Source organism: Plasmodium chabaudi, assembly GCF_900002335.3.
Source record: "Plasmodium chabaudi chabaudi strain AS genome assembly, chromosome: 13".
Classification (NCBI taxonomy): domain Eukaryota; phylum Apicomplexa; class Aconoidasida; order Haemosporida; family Plasmodiidae; genus Plasmodium; species Plasmodium chabaudi.
In genome coordinates, this window is record NC_030113.2 from 1,545,564 (window position 1) to 1,566,157 (window position 20,594).

The 20,594-nt window shown below is 23.3% G+C and overlaps 6 protein-coding genes across 6 annotated transcripts; 4 read left to right on the top strand and 2 right to left on the bottom strand.

The window, feature by feature from the left end:
- Window positions 1-610: 610 nt before the first annotated feature.
- Window positions 611-2,110, bottom strand: PCHAS_1341500 (conserved Plasmodium protein, unknown function; the record flags this gene model as incomplete). Its single annotated transcript, XM_016799330.1, has 1 exon — window positions 611-2,110. One exon carries the CDS (start codon window positions 2,108-2,110, stop codon window positions 611-613), a length of 1,500 nt encoding a protein of 499 aa, XP_016654635.1.
- A 1,503-nt stretch (window positions 2,111-3,613) lies between these two features.
- PCHAS_1341600 (conserved Plasmodium protein, unknown function) lies at window positions 3,614-5,365 on the top strand (the record flags this gene model as incomplete). The annotated part of the gene is made up of 1 exon (XM_733797.2): window positions 3,614-5,365. One exon carries the CDS (start codon window positions 3,614-3,616, stop codon window positions 5,363-5,365), a length of 1,752 nt encoding a protein of 583 aa, XP_738890.2.
- A 1,745-nt stretch (window positions 5,366-7,110) lies between these two features.
- On the top strand, window positions 7,111-9,271 carry PCHAS_1341700 (splicing factor 1, putative; the record flags this gene model as incomplete). The annotated part of the gene is made up of 2 exons (XM_016799331.1): window positions 7,111-8,802; window positions 8,897-9,271. 2 exons carry the CDS (start codon window positions 7,111-7,113, stop codon window positions 9,269-9,271), a joined length of 2,067 nt encoding a protein of 688 aa, XP_016654636.1.
- A 2,654-nt stretch (window positions 9,272-11,925) lies between these two features.
- PCHAS_1341800 (protein transport protein SFT2, putative) lies at window positions 11,926-13,071 on the top strand (the record flags this gene model as incomplete). Its single annotated transcript, XM_016799332.1, has 4 exons — window positions 11,926-12,473; window positions 12,593-12,671; window positions 12,789-12,852; window positions 12,977-13,071. The coding sequence occupies 4 exons, from the start codon at window positions 11,926-11,928 to the stop codon at window positions 13,069-13,071; spliced, it is 786 nt and encodes a 261-aa protein (XP_016654637.1).
- Window positions 13,072-15,069: 1,998 nt separating this feature from the next.
- On the bottom strand, window positions 15,070-16,059 carry PCHAS_1341900 (conserved protein, unknown function; the record flags this gene model as incomplete). The annotated part of the gene is made up of 1 exon (XM_016799333.1): window positions 15,070-16,059. The coding sequence occupies one exon, from the start codon at window positions 16,057-16,059 to the stop codon at window positions 15,070-15,072; it is 990 nt and encodes a 329-aa protein (XP_016654638.1).
- Window positions 16,060-17,052: 993 nt separating this feature from the next.
- On the top strand, window positions 17,053-19,108 carry PCHAS_1342000 (nucleoside-diphosphatase, putative; the record flags this gene model as incomplete). The annotated part of the gene is made up of 4 exons (XM_016799334.1): window positions 17,053-18,378; window positions 18,516-18,673; window positions 18,797-18,872; window positions 18,998-19,108. 4 exons carry the CDS (start codon window positions 17,053-17,055, stop codon window positions 19,106-19,108), a joined length of 1,671 nt encoding a protein of 556 aa, XP_016654639.1.
- Window positions 19,109-20,594: the final 1,486 nt, after the last annotated feature.

The window sequence follows — 20,594 nt, forward strand, 5'->3', positions numbered from 1 at the left end:
TCCTATAAGAACAAGAAAATGGTTATTCTTGTATGTATATTACAAACATAATTTTTATATGGAAAAAATATACATATATATACGTACTAAATAGGAAAATTTAAGGGTGTACAAAAATTATATTCTTTGTCACTTTCAATTTTGTAAATAAATATATAGAAATCGTTTGAAAATGGTTTGAAAATTTTTTGAAAATGGTTTGAAAATTGTTCTGTATATAACAGTTACATTTATTTTTCTTTTATGCATGTATAGGGTTGTTTTCAAATAATAAAAGGGGAACTAAACAAATTTTTAAAGGGCTCATACATATGTATATAGCTCCATAGTCATCATATGCAATAAATGCCAATATAAATGTATAACAGGTTTTTATTTTTATCAAAGAATGCACACACACATATGCATATAAGTATAACACATATCCAATGACAAAATAAAATAAAAATTAACTTATTTAAAAATAGATATACAAAAAAAAGAATATATAAGTATGCATGTTTTATGCATACACGGAGAAAAAATAAAATAAATAAAATACTTAAGTCTTTGACAAATGAATAATTGTGTGCATGCTTTTTATAGGGGCAGGAATACTGATAAGACATATTTAACTATTCCTTGATAATTCATAATCTTTGCTTACTGATGCTTGAAGATTTGATTTTCTCTTAAGTCGTGTTTTATAATAATCTAAATAAAGGCGATTAATTTTTCTTTTAAATCGAAGTGCAGCTATAGCTACTTCTTCACTTCGATGATCCATTAGTTTATAGCATATATCAAATATATTTGAATTATGTACATGTTTTAAATTAAAATAAAAATTATTAGTAACATTAATTAAACCTTTTAATAATGTTTTTACATCATTTTCATCTTTTGATTTTTGTAATTGAATTAGTTTTGTTAAAAAGTTTTCAAATTTTTTTTTTTGTTTTTCTTCATTAATAACTGATAATTCATTTGCTTTAATTTCATCCTCTTTTGTTTTTAAATTTGTGTCTGGGTCTTGTTCTTCTTTATTTTTTTGTGTTGTCCTATTAATTAAATGTAATAATTCAGGACATTGTTCTGAAATTATATTATTAATTGATCTTTGTGTATTTTCATCTTTCGTATGTAACGAATTTTCTTTTTTTATCATTTCTATATCAATTCCTTCATTATGTGATTTTGAATAATCATCTAATTCTTTTATTCTGTTATTAATAAGTTCAATTTTTTTCTTTTTATCTTTAACAGTTATCTTATTTTCATACATAGATATTATCGATTCAATATCAAAGGACTCATCATTTGTTCCAGTGTCATTATTTTTTGTTGATTTTTTAGTTTTTTTTTGGCTTGGTTCTTTGTTATTTATATCAGAAGATATAGTATCATTTATATTTATATGATCAGTACAATTTACTGTATTTGCTTCTTCTCTTTCGATTATCCTATTTTGATAATTTTCATCTTGTTCATGTTTTTTTTTTCTTTTTTTTGATTTGTCTTGTTTAATATGATATTTACAATAGTTTCCAAACAAAGGGGTATATAAAATAATTTTACAACCTTCTCCATTTCTTTTCCTACCTTTACATTTTTCTAATTTATCAACCGATCCAATTAATATTAAATTTTTATTGTCATATATTTCAATAATACGTGAATTATAATATTGCGGATCTTTATCTTTTACAAACGGATTTACTAAAGCTAGTATTGCCCCTTCTTTGACATGCTCGTTTTGTTCGCAAATATCACCTGTTAAAAATATTCTTGTTTGTGTATCTACTAGATCTGATACATCCCAGAAAATATATTTTTCATTATTGTATTTTCGAACTTGATATGGAATATTAACTATAACACAAATTACGATAATGTCTTGTGTTCCTAAATTGTTTACATTATCAATATTATTATCACTTGTGTTGGTACTCTTTTTATTTTTTATTTCATCATCATATTTAGATATATATTCCTTTAGGTTCATAATTTGTTTGTCTTTAAAAAGTTCTTCACATTTTTCTTTACTTGTTTCCCATTTGCATATTTGTAAACAAATATTATTTGCATTTATTTTATCAGTATCTACGAAAACTGGTTGGTCTACATCCATGTGGCTCTACACACAAAAAAATAGAAACGAAAAGACACAAAAGGGAAGAGAGAATTCAAAAAAAAATATAAGACGGATTAATTGAAAATTCGAATATAGCAAATGAATATATGGCTAAAACGAAACATAAAAATGTGATAAAATAAAAAATTTTAGCCCATATTTATATATATCTATTTTAAATTTCTTTAAGAATATTTTTATTTTTTTATTTTGTTATTTTTTAAAAAGATAAATTTATGTTTCCGTAAATAGGCGATTTGTTTATTATTCATTATATTAATTGCACATATACGATTTGTTCGTTTTTGTCTTTTCATTCATTTTCGCTTTTAAAAAAGTAAAATAAGTATATATCGCATTATATGCAAAGTAATGATATTTATTCTTATTACTAAATTACAATAAAGCATTAAAACGTATTTACAGTTTATTACCCTTTTAGTCTCAATTTGAAAAGCAAAAAATTATTGAATAATGTAATTTAACATATTTAAGTTTAGCTTGAAATAATGTGTGATACAGAATATTAAAAAAGATATTTTGCGAAGAAAAATTAAATATGAAATTAAAATAAATAAGAAAAAATGTGTGATCAATAAAAATTATTATTTATAATATTATCCTTTAGAAAATTGTGTGAACTTATTTTTTTTTACATATTATTCCTTTTTTTAAATAAGGACAGACTGCAATGCATTAATTGAAAAATAATCTATTCCTTTAAGCCACATGGTTGTATATGTATATTTATTTATTTGTTTAATTTACTTATTTATGAATAAGGGGAAGAAGGAAAAAGGTGTTATGCATTCACAATCGTATTATACTTTTTATTTTTTTCTTAATTTTTCATTCGCCATTGTCAACATATTTTATATTTTTCAAAATTGTTAATTGTTGTAATTTTGTATTTTTTTTGGTGCCATGGCTTGTCTCAGTAATATTTTATTTTTAAAACTTAGGACATGTTTAATGATTTATTTATAGATTGAAAAAATGAAAGTACAATTATTCTTTTCAATATATTTATCATTTGTGAAAAATCAAATATTATATCAATGAATTGAAAAAAAAAACAAAAAAAAAATAATAAAGCGTTGCAAAGGCGTGGCAAAAACGACTTCATATATTACTGCTCAGCAAATGTATTAAAAAAATGCATACATATAAGGAATAAAAAAATATATTATTATAGTAGCAAATAAAAAAATAATCTTTTATAATAAATTTGATATAATTTATTTATTTTTTTTTTTTTCATTTTTTGTGATTGATTAAGCTGCTATTATTTATATATGCATTGTAGATATGAGTACCTGGTTTGTTATTCCTTCTTTGATTTTTTAATAAATTTTTTTAATATATATAAATTGATGGATCCATTTTATGGGGCTAAATATTTTTTTAAAATTATATAGAGTATCACTATGATGTTTTAAATTATAAGTATTTACAAATTTAAAGGAAATCAAATATATATGTATACATTTTCAGCATAAAATGAATGATGACGAAGTTGTAAACAAACAAAGAAATTTTTTTAATAACAAATTTTATAACCCAAATGAAAAAAAAAATAATATTAATCATGGAAAAAAAATCAACTATACTAATAAAATAAATAGAGATCAACAATTTGAAGGAAAAAATATGAACGAATATAATTATAATGCCCAAAGAAATAAGACCATATCAAATTCCAAATATAGAGACAATCAAATAAATGGAATAACAAATGAAGGACAGCAATTATATAATAACAATTATTTAGAAAATTATTTTACTTGTTATAATAATAGTGACATATCTAAGGGTAGTAGAAATAGTAACATTGAAAATGAAAGCCCTGATTTTTCATCGAACAAAAATAATATGAATATAAAAAAAAGAATGACCATTTACCCGTCTTACAAAAACAATACCTATTTTAATAATAAAACTGGATATGTAAATAAAAATATGTTTCCAAATGTTCAAAGCACTTCCTTAAATAATAATAATACATATATACAAAATGATTTCAAAATGGATAGCAATTTTAATTCGGGTCCAATGCCCACAGATTATTTAATGAGAAGGGACTCCGTAAATTGGAATGACAATAGTATGGGAGACAATCATGAAGGAAATAAAAATAAAAACAGAAAAATATCAGCTAGCTATATTAATAAAGGTGCAGGTAATACTTTCAACAATTTTTACGTTCCCAACCAATCAAGTAACATTTCTACTTATAAAAATAACTTAATAAATGATGAGACAAATTACAAATTAAATATGAATAACGGTTTAAACAGTGGAAACATGAATAATAACTATTTTATGAACGGAAATAATTATAATAGTTATGGCTACCCAAACAGCCATAATCAAAATGGACAGTATACTAATACAATAAATTATATGGGTAATAAAAAAAAAAATCAAAGGGCACACACAAAAAAAAAAAATAATAATTCTTTAAATAATAATACAAATGTAAAGAAAGATATAAAAAAAAGTGATAACGATTTAGAGAGTAAGAAGAGTGAACCAAAAATGATTTATTGCAAATATTGCAATATAGAAGTTAATGAAAAAGAATTAGAAGAACATAATAAATTAGAGCATATTAAATGTCCTATAGATAATTGTGGAGAAATATATAATATAGAGCATTTTGATATTCATTTATTAAGTCATGAAAAAAATGAAAAAAATGAAAATATTTTAGAAAGTAAAGAAGAAATAGAAAAATGGATTGAAGAACGAAAAAAAAATTATCCTACAAAAAAAAAAATAATGGACATGAAAAATAATAGTAATAATATAAATGATGAAACAAAAGAAAATAATAATAAACAAAAAAAAACAACAAGTTTAATTGAAAAATTGTTAGTAGAAAAATATTCGTCTGCTATTGGTAGAAATATTTATTATCAAACTCAGTCACAAAAAAAATCTATATTTGTTCCAATATTAAATAGATTAATTGAAAATAATTATAAAAATGTATATGAAAATACTTATTATAGTATTTCAGATAAACATAATCAAAAAAATAAAAAATTTAATAAAAGGTTACAAAAAAATAGTATGATTGATTCATTAAATATTCATAAAAACACACCACTTATATATCAATTAATGAAAAATGATATATATGTGTATGAACAAAAATTAATGCAATGTATTGAATTTATAGTAAATAATAATTTTTTTGATAATACATTTGATGCTAATCAGGATATTGTCGAGTTGGAAAATGTTTAGTAATCCCAGTTTCTTATTAAGCTATTTTTTGGAATAAGCTTAGAAAGTTTTCCATACTATTTATCATATATATATATGAGAAGCATACTTTTTTTAATTCAATATTTTTTTTTTTTTTTCAACTTGTTTTGTTTATATATTTCAACAACATTCGTATATACATAATACATGTATATACACACATTTTTTTTTGTGTTTGTCAAAATTAATAATACAAAACATTTATTCTTTTTATGTTATAAAAAAATGACTACATATCCAATAACTATCATAAGGATTGTTTTATTTTTACATTAATATTGTCTAGCTTAGGTATTGACATATTATTCATCAATTATTGATCGAGGTAGTATACCCATTTTATTTTTATATCCCTGCATTCCCAACTTTATAAACAATATTTTATTATTATTAATTTAATTTAACAAGTTTGTAAATTCAAAATAAGTAGCATGCTTTTAATTTTCTATAAAAGTGCCAAGCAAAAATAATGCGCATTTCCATTTCCAGACACGTCCTATATTTTTATTTACCTTTTTGTATACAAACTTTTACAAATGCTAAGTTAGTATACTTATTTAATTTGAAAAATGAATATATAGGAAAATAAAATTTGTTGAAAAAAAGTTTATTTGACTCTTTTCCTTTTACATTTTTAAGCATTTATTAAAAAGATGAAAAGTATTTCCCCTTTTGTATTTTTTATCTTGTATATACTGGTATGTCACCAAATATGTAGTATATATGGGTATGCTTATTTTTCTCTTTAAATATATGAACATTTTACAAATTTTTATTTAAAAAGGTTTTAAATGCTATGGTGTCCTATTAATAATATAATAATAGAAAGCCCATAATAAGCATTTTCATAATATTGATATGGGTAGGGTTTTCATTTTTTTATAAATAATAAAATTTTGAAAAGTGGAAATATTTTTAGAGATTAATACATAAATAAATGATTTTTTTTAAAACAACATTGGTATATATATAATATATAATATATAAAGGAGGAAAGGAAATCATAAAAATAAATAGGAATAGATATAATATAATTTTTTTGCATCATTTGATGTATTAACGGATATCTTTCATACAAATTCAGAGGAAAAAAAATATTACCATGCATATAATATAAGTATATAGTGGGAGGAATGCATTGAAATAGAAAAAAAAAAAAAAATTTTAATTTATCAAAATAAAAGGTGATAATATATTACAGTTAATTGTTTTTTTTGCTTATTCTCATTTTATGAGAAAAATAAAAATGCTATATAAAATCAGAGTTTTGAATTACGGCAAAAAAAATAGTTTAATGCAAAGCGGTAGGTGTCATGTTATATATTGGTAAGTTTGTATGGGCTTAAAATAATCAATGATAAAATAAACTTGTAAAAATACTACAAAAAAGTATGGGAAATTTGTAAATAGGAAAGATTAAAATTATTAATGAAAGGGATATTATTATATATTTAGTTGGAAAACAGAAAGGAGACGAAATTTGGTGATTTCAAATATTATTGAATATATAATAATTATTATTTTTTAAATTATAAAATTTGAATTCAAAAGGGAAAAGCCTCAATACGTGTAATACATACTTATATACATTTTGGCTAACTCATAATTATTATTATTTTTTTTTTTTACCATATACTTTATTATCACTACGCATATTTATACTTTTATATATACCTTATAAATATTATATATTTCTTTTCTCAACTTTTGCATTAAAAAATGTGATGAAAATGGAAGAAGATAATGAACATTTTGATGAAGAAGAAACTATTGATAAAAAGAAAAATAAAAAAAAAGTAAATGGATCAGTAAAGTCTCAAATTAATGACAAAAATGAAAGTGATGAATCTTCATTAAGAAGTGATAAACGGCGAAAAAAAAGCGCAAGAGGAAAAGCAACTAAAAGTAAGGTAACCCGAAGGGGACGGAGAAAACGGGAAGATACAGAACCCGATGAAGAAGAAGAAGAAAAAGAAGAAGAAACTGATAAGGTCGAAAAAGATGAAAACAGTAATAGTAGCGAAAATGAGGAAACACAGAAAAGTAAAAATGAAGAGGAGTTAGATGAAAATGATAGTAAACATTCCTCGGAGCCTTCAGAGCAAGGCGACCAAGAGGAGGAACAAAGTGATAATGATGAAAAAGAAAAACGAAAAAGAGAAAAATATAAAAATGTAAAACATCATAATGATGAAAGGAAAAGTAATTCAAATGGAGATAAAAGTTCTGATTCAGAAAGTGAACAAGATGAAAGAAGAAGAAGTAGAAAAAGGGAAGAAAAATCAGAAAGTTATAAAAAAGATTATCATAAAAAAAGGCGAAGAAAATCGAACTCAAGTAATGATTCTGATTCAAGTGATGATGATGAGAAGCGATCACATAAGTCAAGAAGTTTAAAAAAAAGAAGGCATGAGAGGCGAGAAAGGAGGAGACACAGAGATAGAAGCCGCAACCGAAGCCGCGATCGAAGCCGAGACCGAAGTAGGGGCAGAAGCAGGGACAGATACCGAGATAGGGATCGTGAGAGAAGGCGTGAAAGGGAAAGAGAAAGAATGCGAAGAGAGAGAGAAAGAGAAATTGAAAGAGAAAAACGAAGAGAAGAAAGACGTAAAAAAGAAGAATTAGAAGAAGCAAAAAGAGATGATTTAACAGTATTAGTATTAAATTTAGATTTAAAAGCAGATGAAAGAGATATATATGAATTTTTTTCAGAAGTTGCAGGAAAAGTTCGTGATATACAATGTATAAAAGATCAAAGATCTGGAAAATCAAAAGGTGTAGCATATGTAGAATTTTATACACAAGAATCTGTTATAAAAGCATTAGCAGCTAATGGCTATATGCTAAAAAATAGACCAATAAAAGTTCAATCATCTCAAGCTGAAAAAAATAGAGCAGCAAAAGCTAGTAAGCATCATCCAATCGATCCTAATGATATTCCATTAAAATTATATATAGGAGGATTATTAGGTCCTTTAAGTAATATAACAGAACAAGAATTAAAACAATTATTTAATCCTTTTGGAGATATATTAGAAGTAGAAATACATAGAGACCCATATACTGGTAAATCAAAAGGTTTTGGGTTCATACAATTTCATAAAGCTTCAGAAGCTATTGAAGCTATGACTGTAATGAATGGAATGGAAGTAGCTGGTCGAGAAATAAAAGTTAGTTATGCTCAAGATTCAAAATATTTATTAGCAAGTGATGCATTAAAAGATTTAAACATCCCAAATTTGAATCAAATAAAAGCAGCAGCTCAAGGAGGTAGAAAAACTGGAAATCAAGAAGATGAACAAGATAATGAAAAAATTGACAATGATGATGATGACGGAGGCGGATTAATAACTGGAGCCAGTAGCAAAATTGCTTTAATGCAAAAATTGCAAAGAGATACAATAATTGATGCTTCGGTATGTTTTTTTTTTGAACAATTGTTTTAATATGCTTATTTCATTTTTCATATTTCTCTAACCCATGTAATTTATTTTTTCTTTACATTTGTAGATGCCAAGTGGATATGCCACTGGAGCAAATGCCATAGCGAGAAACTCGTTGGCTAGTGTATCAAACCCTTTAAATAATGTAACACCAAACATTGTTTTATGTAATATGTTTTCACCAAATGATAGTAATATTGGGTCGGATCCCGATTTTTTTAGTGACATACTTGAAGATGTAAAGGGAGAATGCAGTAAATATGGAAATATTATTAAAATATGGCTAGATACTAAAAATATAGATGGTAAGATTTATATTAAATATACAAAAAATGATGAATCATTAAAAGCTTTTCAATGCTTAAACGGCAGATATTTTGGAGGTTCACTTATAAATGCATATTTTATTACAAATGCTATATGGGAATCCACATGTTGTTAAATAGGGTTTAAACTATTTTTCAATAATTTGTTCAAAAAAAAACAAGATAAACATATATTATCATTTGGATATGTACACATATATATGACCATATGATACACAGGTTTATAATTTAATTTTTTTCTCTTTTTTAAATTTATTATTACTGATTTTTATGTCATGTTTATCCATATTATGTTACATTTTTTCCATCTTTTTTATATACCCATTTAATTGACCTATTATATACCCTATAACAAGTTAATACATTATAATATATTATATATATGTAAAGGAAATAATTTATAGGAAACGAGGAATGGCGCGGAATACATTGTTTTAAGTATACATTATTTTGAAGTTAAAAAATATGTCACTTTGGTGGCGTACACCTCTACAGTGTGCTCTTTGCTCACCATACCATATAGTCTTACGAATGTAAGTAAATAGATATCGGCGCACGTGCTTGTGGTCGATCATAATAAAATATACACATGTCTATATGCATATAATTCTACAATTTGAAGTGGCCATATAGCCATGCACTGAATAATATTCTCCCAAAAATGGGGATTAAAATGAGAAAATAACAAAAGTTTGAACAAAAAAGTGAAATAAAATTATACTTATTTTTCACTTTTTTTCAACATTGGTGAGACATATCATTTTATTTTTTATATTTATAATTTAGGGCACCTTGCAGAAAATAATATACAACAACAAAATTAATTAAAACAAAGTTTTCAAAATTTTAAGTTCCTATTGGTTATAAAACTTTTTCGTCTTTTTGGTTCCTCATTTGGACAATTATATAACTATTTTATAGGTTATTATTTTTTTTTCATAATTTTTTTGTTTGTTTTTGTTCATTATAAAATATTGTATGTTTAAAAATATGGATACAAAAAAAAAAGAAAAAGCCTAAAACGGCCTTATTTTAAGACTATATTATTTACATATTATTTATTTTTTTGTAATTTCAAACACTTTATATTTTAATTATAATATGCTATATTAGAGTATAACACACCAATTAATTATCTCCATTTTGTACACATTCATTTTCAAAAAAAATTAAAAATTTTAAATAAATAGAAAAAGTGAAAAGATATTATTTTATTGCCTGGTCATAATATTATGAGTTTGTGGTTACAAGCAAACAATTTAAAATAATACCATTTTGGTGTAGAGAAAATAATAAGCTTATGAACAAATAGGAAGTATATTATTTTATGAAATTGGTAAAGCAGTTAACTAGCTTCTTTAATTGTAACTACTTACGTATATATAAAGGATATATCCGAATTTAATTAGTATCAGACTTTTGTTAGCTTATTTGATTTTACCTTTTCATTTTTTGTCACCTCAAAATATAACATTAAAATTAAGGCCTATTAAAATTATATTTATTATATACATGGATATAAAAATATACTATTTGCTATTTGGCAATGTTTAATAAAAATTATGATTTGCATATATAGATATATTTAGGGCGTTATATTATTTTTCCTACTTTTCCGGTTTTTTTTATTTATATTAACTTTTATGGGGTTTCAAAAAAAATAATACCGTATGTTTATATATAATAAAAAAATAATATATTATTCGGCAGCGTAGTATTTATTTTAATATATACATATATGCATACAATTACTTTTAGCCGTTAGCCCATATTTTAGCAATATTATTGCGTATGTACCACATTTTTTATATTCCTTAATAATATAATATATAAATGTTGGGTATGTAATATTGTTTATACATATTTTATTATTCTCTTATTTTTTTGCCGCAATTTTAGGATGCGTAAATAAAGTTTTACCTTCATACGTAATAAATTTTTATGTACGTTTTTATTCGACCGACCGATATTAGTATAATAGTATTTTTATAAATTATAATACTTTTTGATAGAAAAAAATAACTGAAATAAAACAATAAAAATTATATTTAAATAATTTACATTATTTTATTATTTTTCATAAATATATAATTTTTTATTTTTGTTGCGATGCACCTAAAACATTTTATTAGTTTGTAATAAGAATTAATAATTTACCATACTATTTAAATAATAATAATAAAAGCAAAAAAGGCATAAACAGTATATAATTATATATATATATACCTCTTTGATATTAAATAAATAAAATATATAATACTATAATTTTCCTCTTAATTTATATTTTGATAAAATATATAAACTTTAATTTTTAGCTATTTCCTAGTATATCTGAAAATAATACGTTTTTTGAAAAACGCATTACATATGTTCGATTTGCCAATTACATTATTTATATAATAGACATATTTATATATTTTTTTCTGAACAGCCATCAATGTTATATGCATACGTATGCAATATATATGTATATACATAATTATAATTAATATATAATTTTTTTAAATAAAAGAATTTCTTATTTTCATCGAATAGAAAATAAGGGGTGTCTATAGTACAACTTTTAAGTATAAATGCACATTAACAGAGAACCAAAACAAGATAAATAATCGAATATATATCAAACAAGATAGAAATATATCAAAAAACGATAGAAATATTTCAAAATTTTATCCTCTATTTTATTTTGTAAAATATATACACAAACATAATATCACCTTTTATGTACGTATAATATTATTACACTTTTTTATCCCCAAAAAAATATAAAATGGGAGGTGAAAATAATTTTGATGGTTTATCATTTTATGAAAACAATAATTTTCAAAACCCAAATCGAGATTTTATGAGAGGCACAATGGATGATAATAATAGTAGAAGTGAAGAAAAGGGGTTACTTGAAAAAGCTATAAGCTTTTCAAAAAAGGGAGCAGAAACTATACAAAAGGGAATTAAAAAAACATTAGATAAAACTAATTTAAATAATTCTCCTTCATTGATATCTAATTCAACAACAGCAGATACAGGATCCATGTTTTCAAACTTTCCATCTTTTACTAATCAAAATCGAGAAAATTCTACAAACTCAATTTATGCATTTACAACATTATTATCATATAAAAATTTTCCATTATTTTGCCTTTTATTTGGGATTAGTATCGTTTTTATGATACTAGCCTTATTTACCTTACCAATGATTGTTATAACTCCTAGACAGTTTGGCTTTTTCTTTACATTAGCTTCAATATGCTTTGTTTCATCATTGGCATTTCTTAAAGGCTTCTCTAACTTGTACGCCCACTTAACCGAGAAAAAACGGTAAGAACCAACAAAGCCGAAAATGAAAATACACAATTTTATGCATAATGCTGCAAAATAATATTTTCACATTATATATACATATAAATATATTTTTCTTTTTTCTTTCTCCCTTTTAGCCTTCCATTCACAAGCGCATACATATTATCGCTCATTGCAACCCTTTACTATACCGTCATTAGTCCATTTTACTTATTTGTAAGCACAAAACGTATTTACTAAATTTGTATGTTTATACATGCGTTTGCTTCCATGTATATATACCATTTGAATTGCTTATATAAATTTATCAAATGTTTGCTTCCCCCTTTTTAGGCCTTAATAACATCCATTGTTCAAGTGTTTGCACTTATTTCTTTCATTGTTTCGTACATACCAGGTAAATAAAGAATTTAAAAAAAAAAAAAACATAACCTCAATGTGTTGTCAAATATGATATATATGTCTGTCCTAATAAATAATAAAACAATGTTTCATATTTTTCTTTTTTTTTAAATATACAGGTGGAGCTAATGTAATAAAAATGGTGCTTAGTGGAATGTATAATTATATTAAAGGCTTATTTCGTAGAGATAATTCCTCAGATCTACCGTTTTAATTTTAGCATTTTTTTGTTCCTTTTCCCTTAAATTTTATATGTATTATTTTCTTCGTATTTTAAAAAATATATATATTTACAAACGCTAGTACACATATATAGTATATATGAGGATATATATTTATACATCCATATATGTCTATATATTCATGTTATTTTATATCCATTTTGAAATTAAGACAAGTATATATACGTAACTTGCCCAAAACGAACAAATCTCCGTGATAGTTTTTTTTTTTTTTTTTTTTTTTATGATGATGTTACACACTCATTTGGCATTTGCAAATTTTACTTGTATTATTTATCTTTAAGAATTGTATGATGTTTTTATATTATAATTTTTTCTATGAATATTAACTTTTTTAAGTTTAATTAAAGTAATAAAAGTAAACATACTATTGTGCATACAGTATGTATATATACATACTTATATTGATAAGAGTAATGCTTGTGGAAAATACTTATGCATTACATATATTTGTATGCTATTTTTTTATTTATTCTACTCGGTATATATAACACATATTTTAAATAAACTAATTTAAAGTTTATAAAATTGTAATAAAAAAAAACAAGAAAATTGCAGGTTTGTGATTATGTAACTATATTTACTAAAAGGACAAACAAGTGTGCATATTTTTATTGTAATATTTTTTTTAATAAATTTTCTTCAACAGTATTTGGAGTGACATAAAATATACTTTTTAAATAATGTTAAAATTGTTTTTTTAAAACTTCTATAAAATATAAATAACACATTTTGTGGATAATTATATTGTAATATTCGACTACAAAGTTGCTAGTCTTATACATATATATTTATGTTAACTTGTTGTTGACTAAATGGTTGTCAAATATTGTATTTTATTTTTCTCATTGTAATTAATCAATAAATAATTGTTAAACATACTATTTGTTTTTGTTTGTATATTTTTTTCCATTTAATTATCTTAAAAATGTGCCCACAAAACGGAAATTAAAAAAAAGTTTATACCAAGACAAATGCACACAAGGTTAGAAATATAAAATAAAATTTGTTTATCTTATTTGTTATTGTTACATAGGTACATATAGGGACCTATATTGTAAATAAAAGACTTATATGAATGTATAGATATATATAAAAAGATAAGACAAAAATGCAAGAATATTTATTGAGAGGAAATAGCCAACCCTATGATATGGAGTGGGGTGTTTGGGAATTTTTTTCAGAACTCTCATTATTGAAAAGGACATTATTTTTTTTGTTATTTTTTTTTCTATGGATTGTTTATACATTTTTAAGCTTATTTGCAATACCTAAAATATTTGTAGGTAATATAAAAAGTTTTAGTTTTAGGTTTTCTTTAAGCAATTTATTTTTGTTATTAAGTTTGTGTACAGTATTTAATCCTTATGAAAGATTACATGGAATTTATTATAATAATTTGTATTTTTTTAGTGAGCAAACCATATTTTTTGCATGTTTAATATGTATAATATTTAGCATATTATCATGTCTATTTTTTCCTTATTATTTTTTAATTATTTTACTTATGATATCGCAAATTATTATTTTTTTTATATATGTGTTGTGTCGTTTCGATCGAATAAGATCGTTTGTTTTATCAATTTGCTCATCCCGTTATTGATGTCAGGAAACAATAAAAAAACGAAAAAATAAAAAATAAAAAATAAAGCGGAAATAATAAAAATAATATATAGTATAATATACCAATGTGAATGGGTATGAAATGCAAACTGCAAAATAATATAAGCGTACGATGCGGAATATATTTATATTTTATAATTATATATGCATATGCACACACATAATACATGTGAATTTTTTTAAATAATTTAAATCGGAATATTTATGTAACAAATATTAAAAGAAAATATGCATGCACATTTGTAATTATATAAATTAATAAAAGTATGTAGAAATATGTAGTAAAAATACATAATAATTATATTAATAAAATTATTTTTCCCTTCTAATAAAATTTTAGACTGTCTTTATACACAGGCAGGGGGAAGATCATCAAGTCCTGTACATTTAACTAAATCAACGTTACAATATGTTACACCACAATTATAGCATTTATTTGAGCATGGGTTTCCAAATAAACATTTAAACCAACAATTTGATTTTCCGCAATCAACAGAATCTTTAAAACATTCTGCACAAGTACTTGATAATTGTACATCTTTTGTTGCTAGTTCTTTTTGAACGCAAGCCATTGTTTTTTCACCAGATCCCAAATTATCAACGGAACAATGCATCATAGCATCATAAAAGAAATTACTTGGTTCCATTCCAGATCTTGCTGTTGTTGCACTATTGTCGATTTTTCCATAAATTATATCTCGATCAGATTGAGAGACACAACCATCTGTTATAAAAGATGCATTATTACCTTGTACATTATATTCACATTCACTTAAATTATTTATTATATTTTTAATTAATATATTTATGGTCTCTAATTTAATATCATAAAATATATCACAGTTAAATATAACATGAGGTAAACCAATTACAACAAATGATTTATTAGCATTACATAAACTTTCAACATTTCCATTTTTCAATATATTTGATATTCTAATTAATACTCTTTTTGGATTTAAATCATTATATCTACCACTTAATAATTCATCAATATGTTTAAGTACAATATCACGTTTTTTTGTAGAGGTAAATGCTAAAATAGTGTCGATCGATTCTTTTAAAACAATACCATCTTTAGAATCTCCTTCCCAACTATCACTCCACCATTTATTATGTGCTTTGCTATTATATGCATTATTATATGGATTTCTCCAATAGTTATTAGTATCAACAATGGTACTGTTGTTTAATTTATTGTTCATATTATTTCCTACTGAATCGGCCCCGCATAATATCGAAATAGGGGCAAAAAACGGCCTTAACTCATTGCTTAGTAGACCGATTATTGCCAACACGAATGGCGTAAATATGCTAATATTCTGAATTCTTTTCATTTAAAAACTATTTATATATTTTTTTTGAAAAAATTTAACTGTATTTGCGCAAATAATACACATATATATTATTATTAATTATTTTTCTTGTTTTATATATTCGAAGGAATAGGATGCATGTCGATTTCTTCAAATGTTATTCACTCTATGTGTCGTATACACGCATAATAATTATATATAAATATAAAATGAAAAAAAAAACTTATTTTAGTAAAGTTAAAAAAAAAAAAAAATAAAAATTGATATACTAAAAACTATATTAAATCATTTCCTAGCATTGTATATATAAAATATTTATTAAAATTCATAAAAAAAAATTAAAAAAAAAAAAAAATAAAAATAGGTTAATTTGAAAAATAACGTATTATGTTGCAGTTTCCTACAATTTTAATTATTATTTTTTCAATTTTTATGGTTAAAAAAATTAGAAAAGTAATATAAAAAAAATTAAAATAATAATAGTAAATCCATATATAAATAGCTATGAGTGCAAATAACATATTACTATAAAAAAGTTTTACAATTTTATTTCCCTTTCTATATAATAATCTCCTCTATTAATTTTAATATATATATATATATATTATATTATATATATTATATGCATATTTCCTATTGCGTACGTACCCAAGGTATATTTTAGAATAATAATCATTTATTATTTTTTCCTACATATTTTATTAGCGCAATATAGTATATATAATATAATGCAGCAATGATAGCATAGCGACTTTATTCCCATATGGGCAGTATATATATGTATTTCATAAAATGAACTGTAAAAAATTGGAATTAAAATATTTATAATTATTTTGGAAATTTTTGAATATTTCAAAAATATATTACTAAAAAAATTAAAGCATTCAAGTTGGTATATTTGAATAAAAAACATATAGCCTCCAAATATATGTATGTATATAAAAATTAAGCATGTATATGCATTAAATGGGATGCACATATTTATTAGTATAATATCATTACCTTGTGTAAAAAATGAAAAATGATGCAATTAAAAAATTCAATAGGTTTATATTTGTAGTGATAATTTATTCATTACTTATATATTTGAATATAATAGCAAGGTGTGAGCATAGTGGTTTAACAAAATATGAAGAAAAAGAATTCGATGAAAAAACCAAGTATAAATCTATAATTATTGATGCTGGGTCTACTGGCACAAGGGTTTATATTTATGACTACATTACATCGAATGATAATAAAGATATAAAAATTTATATACCTTCTATAAATTATCGAACTACACCTGGCTTAGTATACTTGTTGAATAGATATTTTTTAAATAATGAGAAAGAGCCCTTTTATAATTACTTTAAAAAAATTAAAAATTTTATTTATGAAAATGTTAAAAAAGAAGAACGATCAAGTACGGTTATCTTGATCAGGGCGTCAGGAGGGTTTAGATTATTAACTGTAACCCAATCGGAAAAATATGTTAATTTTATTAAAAATTATTTTCTTGAAAATTTTAATGACTTTTTATTAATTGATCAGTTATTAATTAAAATATTAAGTGGAAAAGAAGAGGCTATTTTATCCTATGTGTCTATTTATGCCCTTTTAGAAAGACTATCACCAAGTCCCATTATATTTATAAATAACGATGAGGAAATAAAAAATAGGGGAGTAACACACAACGATATTGATAGTGTGAATCAAAATGATGATGATCATATAATTGGTGTCCTTGAAAGTGGTGGGGCAACTGCTCAAATTATTATAAAAGTTCCGGATTCTAAAATGGATAAAGATATATTAAATCCAATGAATTATAAACATAAAAAAAATAATAAAGACGATGTTATTGAAGAAAATTATAAAAGTAAAAATATTGTAAAAATAAAATTATTTGATAAAGATATGTATTTATATTGTAAAAGCTATTTATCATTAGGTCGACAAAATGCCATGAAAACATATTTACACTATACCGTACATGAGCATTATGAAAAAAACGATATTTTAAATAAACAAAATCAAATAAATAAAAACGAGGCAACTAGTGATGCTAATACTAATCAAAACAAATTTGTAACACTCCCTTGTTTTCCAAAAGATTTTAAATTTTTAATAAATAATTTATATAAAACTTCCATTGATGAAGAATTAGAAGAATATGATGAAAAAAATAAAAAGGAATTAAAAGATGATGAATATGTAGGTATAGGTACAGGTGATTTAAATTTGTGTAGAAAACAAATACAAACTATTTTAAATTACTCAAAAATTGATAATTTACCATTCAAAATAAAAAAATTTATTAAGTTATATGGAATTGAAAACTTTCACCATTTTGCAATTGTAAGGATATACAATAATAAGACTGTAACAAAATAAGGCGTGTTCTTCTCATATTTTTATTCGTTTGAAAAAAGAAAAACTATAAACTTTTAATATTTCCCATTCATATTTCTTCCTTCTTTTTTTGTTTACACTAGGACATATTAAACATCCCAGAGACATATAATCCTATTCCTTTGGATACAAATATGTACTTAAAAAAGGCAGAGGAAATTTGCCCTCTTACTATAGATGAAATTAGAAAGGTTGTACACCCTAATGCGAATATAGAAAAGGCTCAAACATCATGCTTCGGGTAATTTTGAAAAAATGTAAAAGCCTTCATTTGGTGTGTATATGCATTACAATATTTTTTATTTTCAGCATAGTATTTTTAATTAACTAAATTGTATAAATATTTACTCTTTCAATTTTATAGGCTAATATTTTTATATGAATTTATGAGGCATGTATTGAAAATTGATAATTCCATATTGTTCTACTCAACAAATTATGTAAGCATTTAGGAAAAAATAAATATCGCTTTCTACACACACATACATATGCATACTTTGCTTATGTACATAATTTATTTTGCACACATGTGCTTATCAATTATTTTTTATTATGCTTTTTGTAGGTAAAAAAAAATAATATTACTTGGACAATTGCAGTTTTACTTATAAATATACCCAGACATTTAAATTTAATTAAAAAAAAAAAACAAAATTATGATAATGATGAGCTTTAATTTTTAGCATATGGTATACAATTTTCTTTGAATTTTTATTTTTTTTTTGTTTTTTTAAAAAATGTGCTTTATTGTAATTGGTTTTCAATACATTTTAAGGCATTTAAATAACTTTTATAAAATGTTTATATCCTTTAGAAATGTCATTAGTCTTGTGCTATAATTTGCATTTCTTTAAAAAGGTTAACCATTTTTATATTTATGACGCTAAGTATATATTTTTTTTTGTATCGTAAATAACTGCTAAACAAATTGTATTACGACTTTTAAAATATTGACCTTATTTTTAACATCCCATAAAATATATATGAATAAGTCATATGTAAACACTTAATTTGACTTCAAAATATATATAAAGCGAATTTTTATGAAGCCTCATATTATATAAAATCGTGGTCGAAAGTAATAATCCTTCCTCCTATTTTATTTATTTTTCTTTTTTGTATTTCTTAAACAAATTGTGTTTTGTTTGAAAGATACATATTTTCCGCTCTATATTTTTTCACACTCTCCCCTCTATAAATGCACATAAATGTATGTGTATATTTTTGGGGGGTTAACAAACATATTGGTTGAGTTTGTATTTCATTTTTTTATTTACAGTTATGCCATTTAATTCATTTAGTTATAATATTTATTTAAATATTAAGAGCATTGAAAATAATATATATTTATATACCATCCTATTGTTGCTAACAAAACAATTTATAATTTGTCTTTTTTTTGGAAATTAATATATTACCCTTAATTTGCGGATTTCATGTGCATATTATACATAATCCGTGAAGACAAGACATTAAAAAAAAGTTTATAAGCCAATGAAAAAATGGAATTATCCATAGATGGAAAACTGATAAAGCTTAGTGTAATAATTATATAAAAAATATATACATTTATATATACACATATATATTTATATGTATGGGATATTAAAATTGATGTGAGAGATGGGGGAAGATATATAATAAAATAAATAAAGTGCTAATTCTTTGATATTTACAAACCTTTTAAGTGTAAAAAGAGTAAATTGCTTATTCTCTTTTTCAACTTTTCAAATGTTGTAATGTGTTAAGAAATGAAGTATTACAAAATAAAATAATATAGCCATTAACAATATATAAATGGCTAGATAGCCAAATATAAAAGAACAAAAAAAAAAAAAAAAAAAAATCACTATTTTATAGTAAATTACACACATTTTTAAAAAATAGTTAAGCCTATTTTATTTCTAAAATGTGTGATATGATTTATACTTATCATACTAGGTAATTTACCTGAGTAGGCAAAATGCATACGCAACATTTTTATTGTTAATAAGCTGTTCATTTATTCATTACTTTATTATTACAACAATTTGGGATATTATTTTCATTGGACATTATTTTACATTTTTTTTAATGGTTTTCGATAAATATAAATTTGAAAAAAATTATAATTTTCAATTTTTTTTTTAAATTTCCCAGTAATAATAAAAATAAATATATTT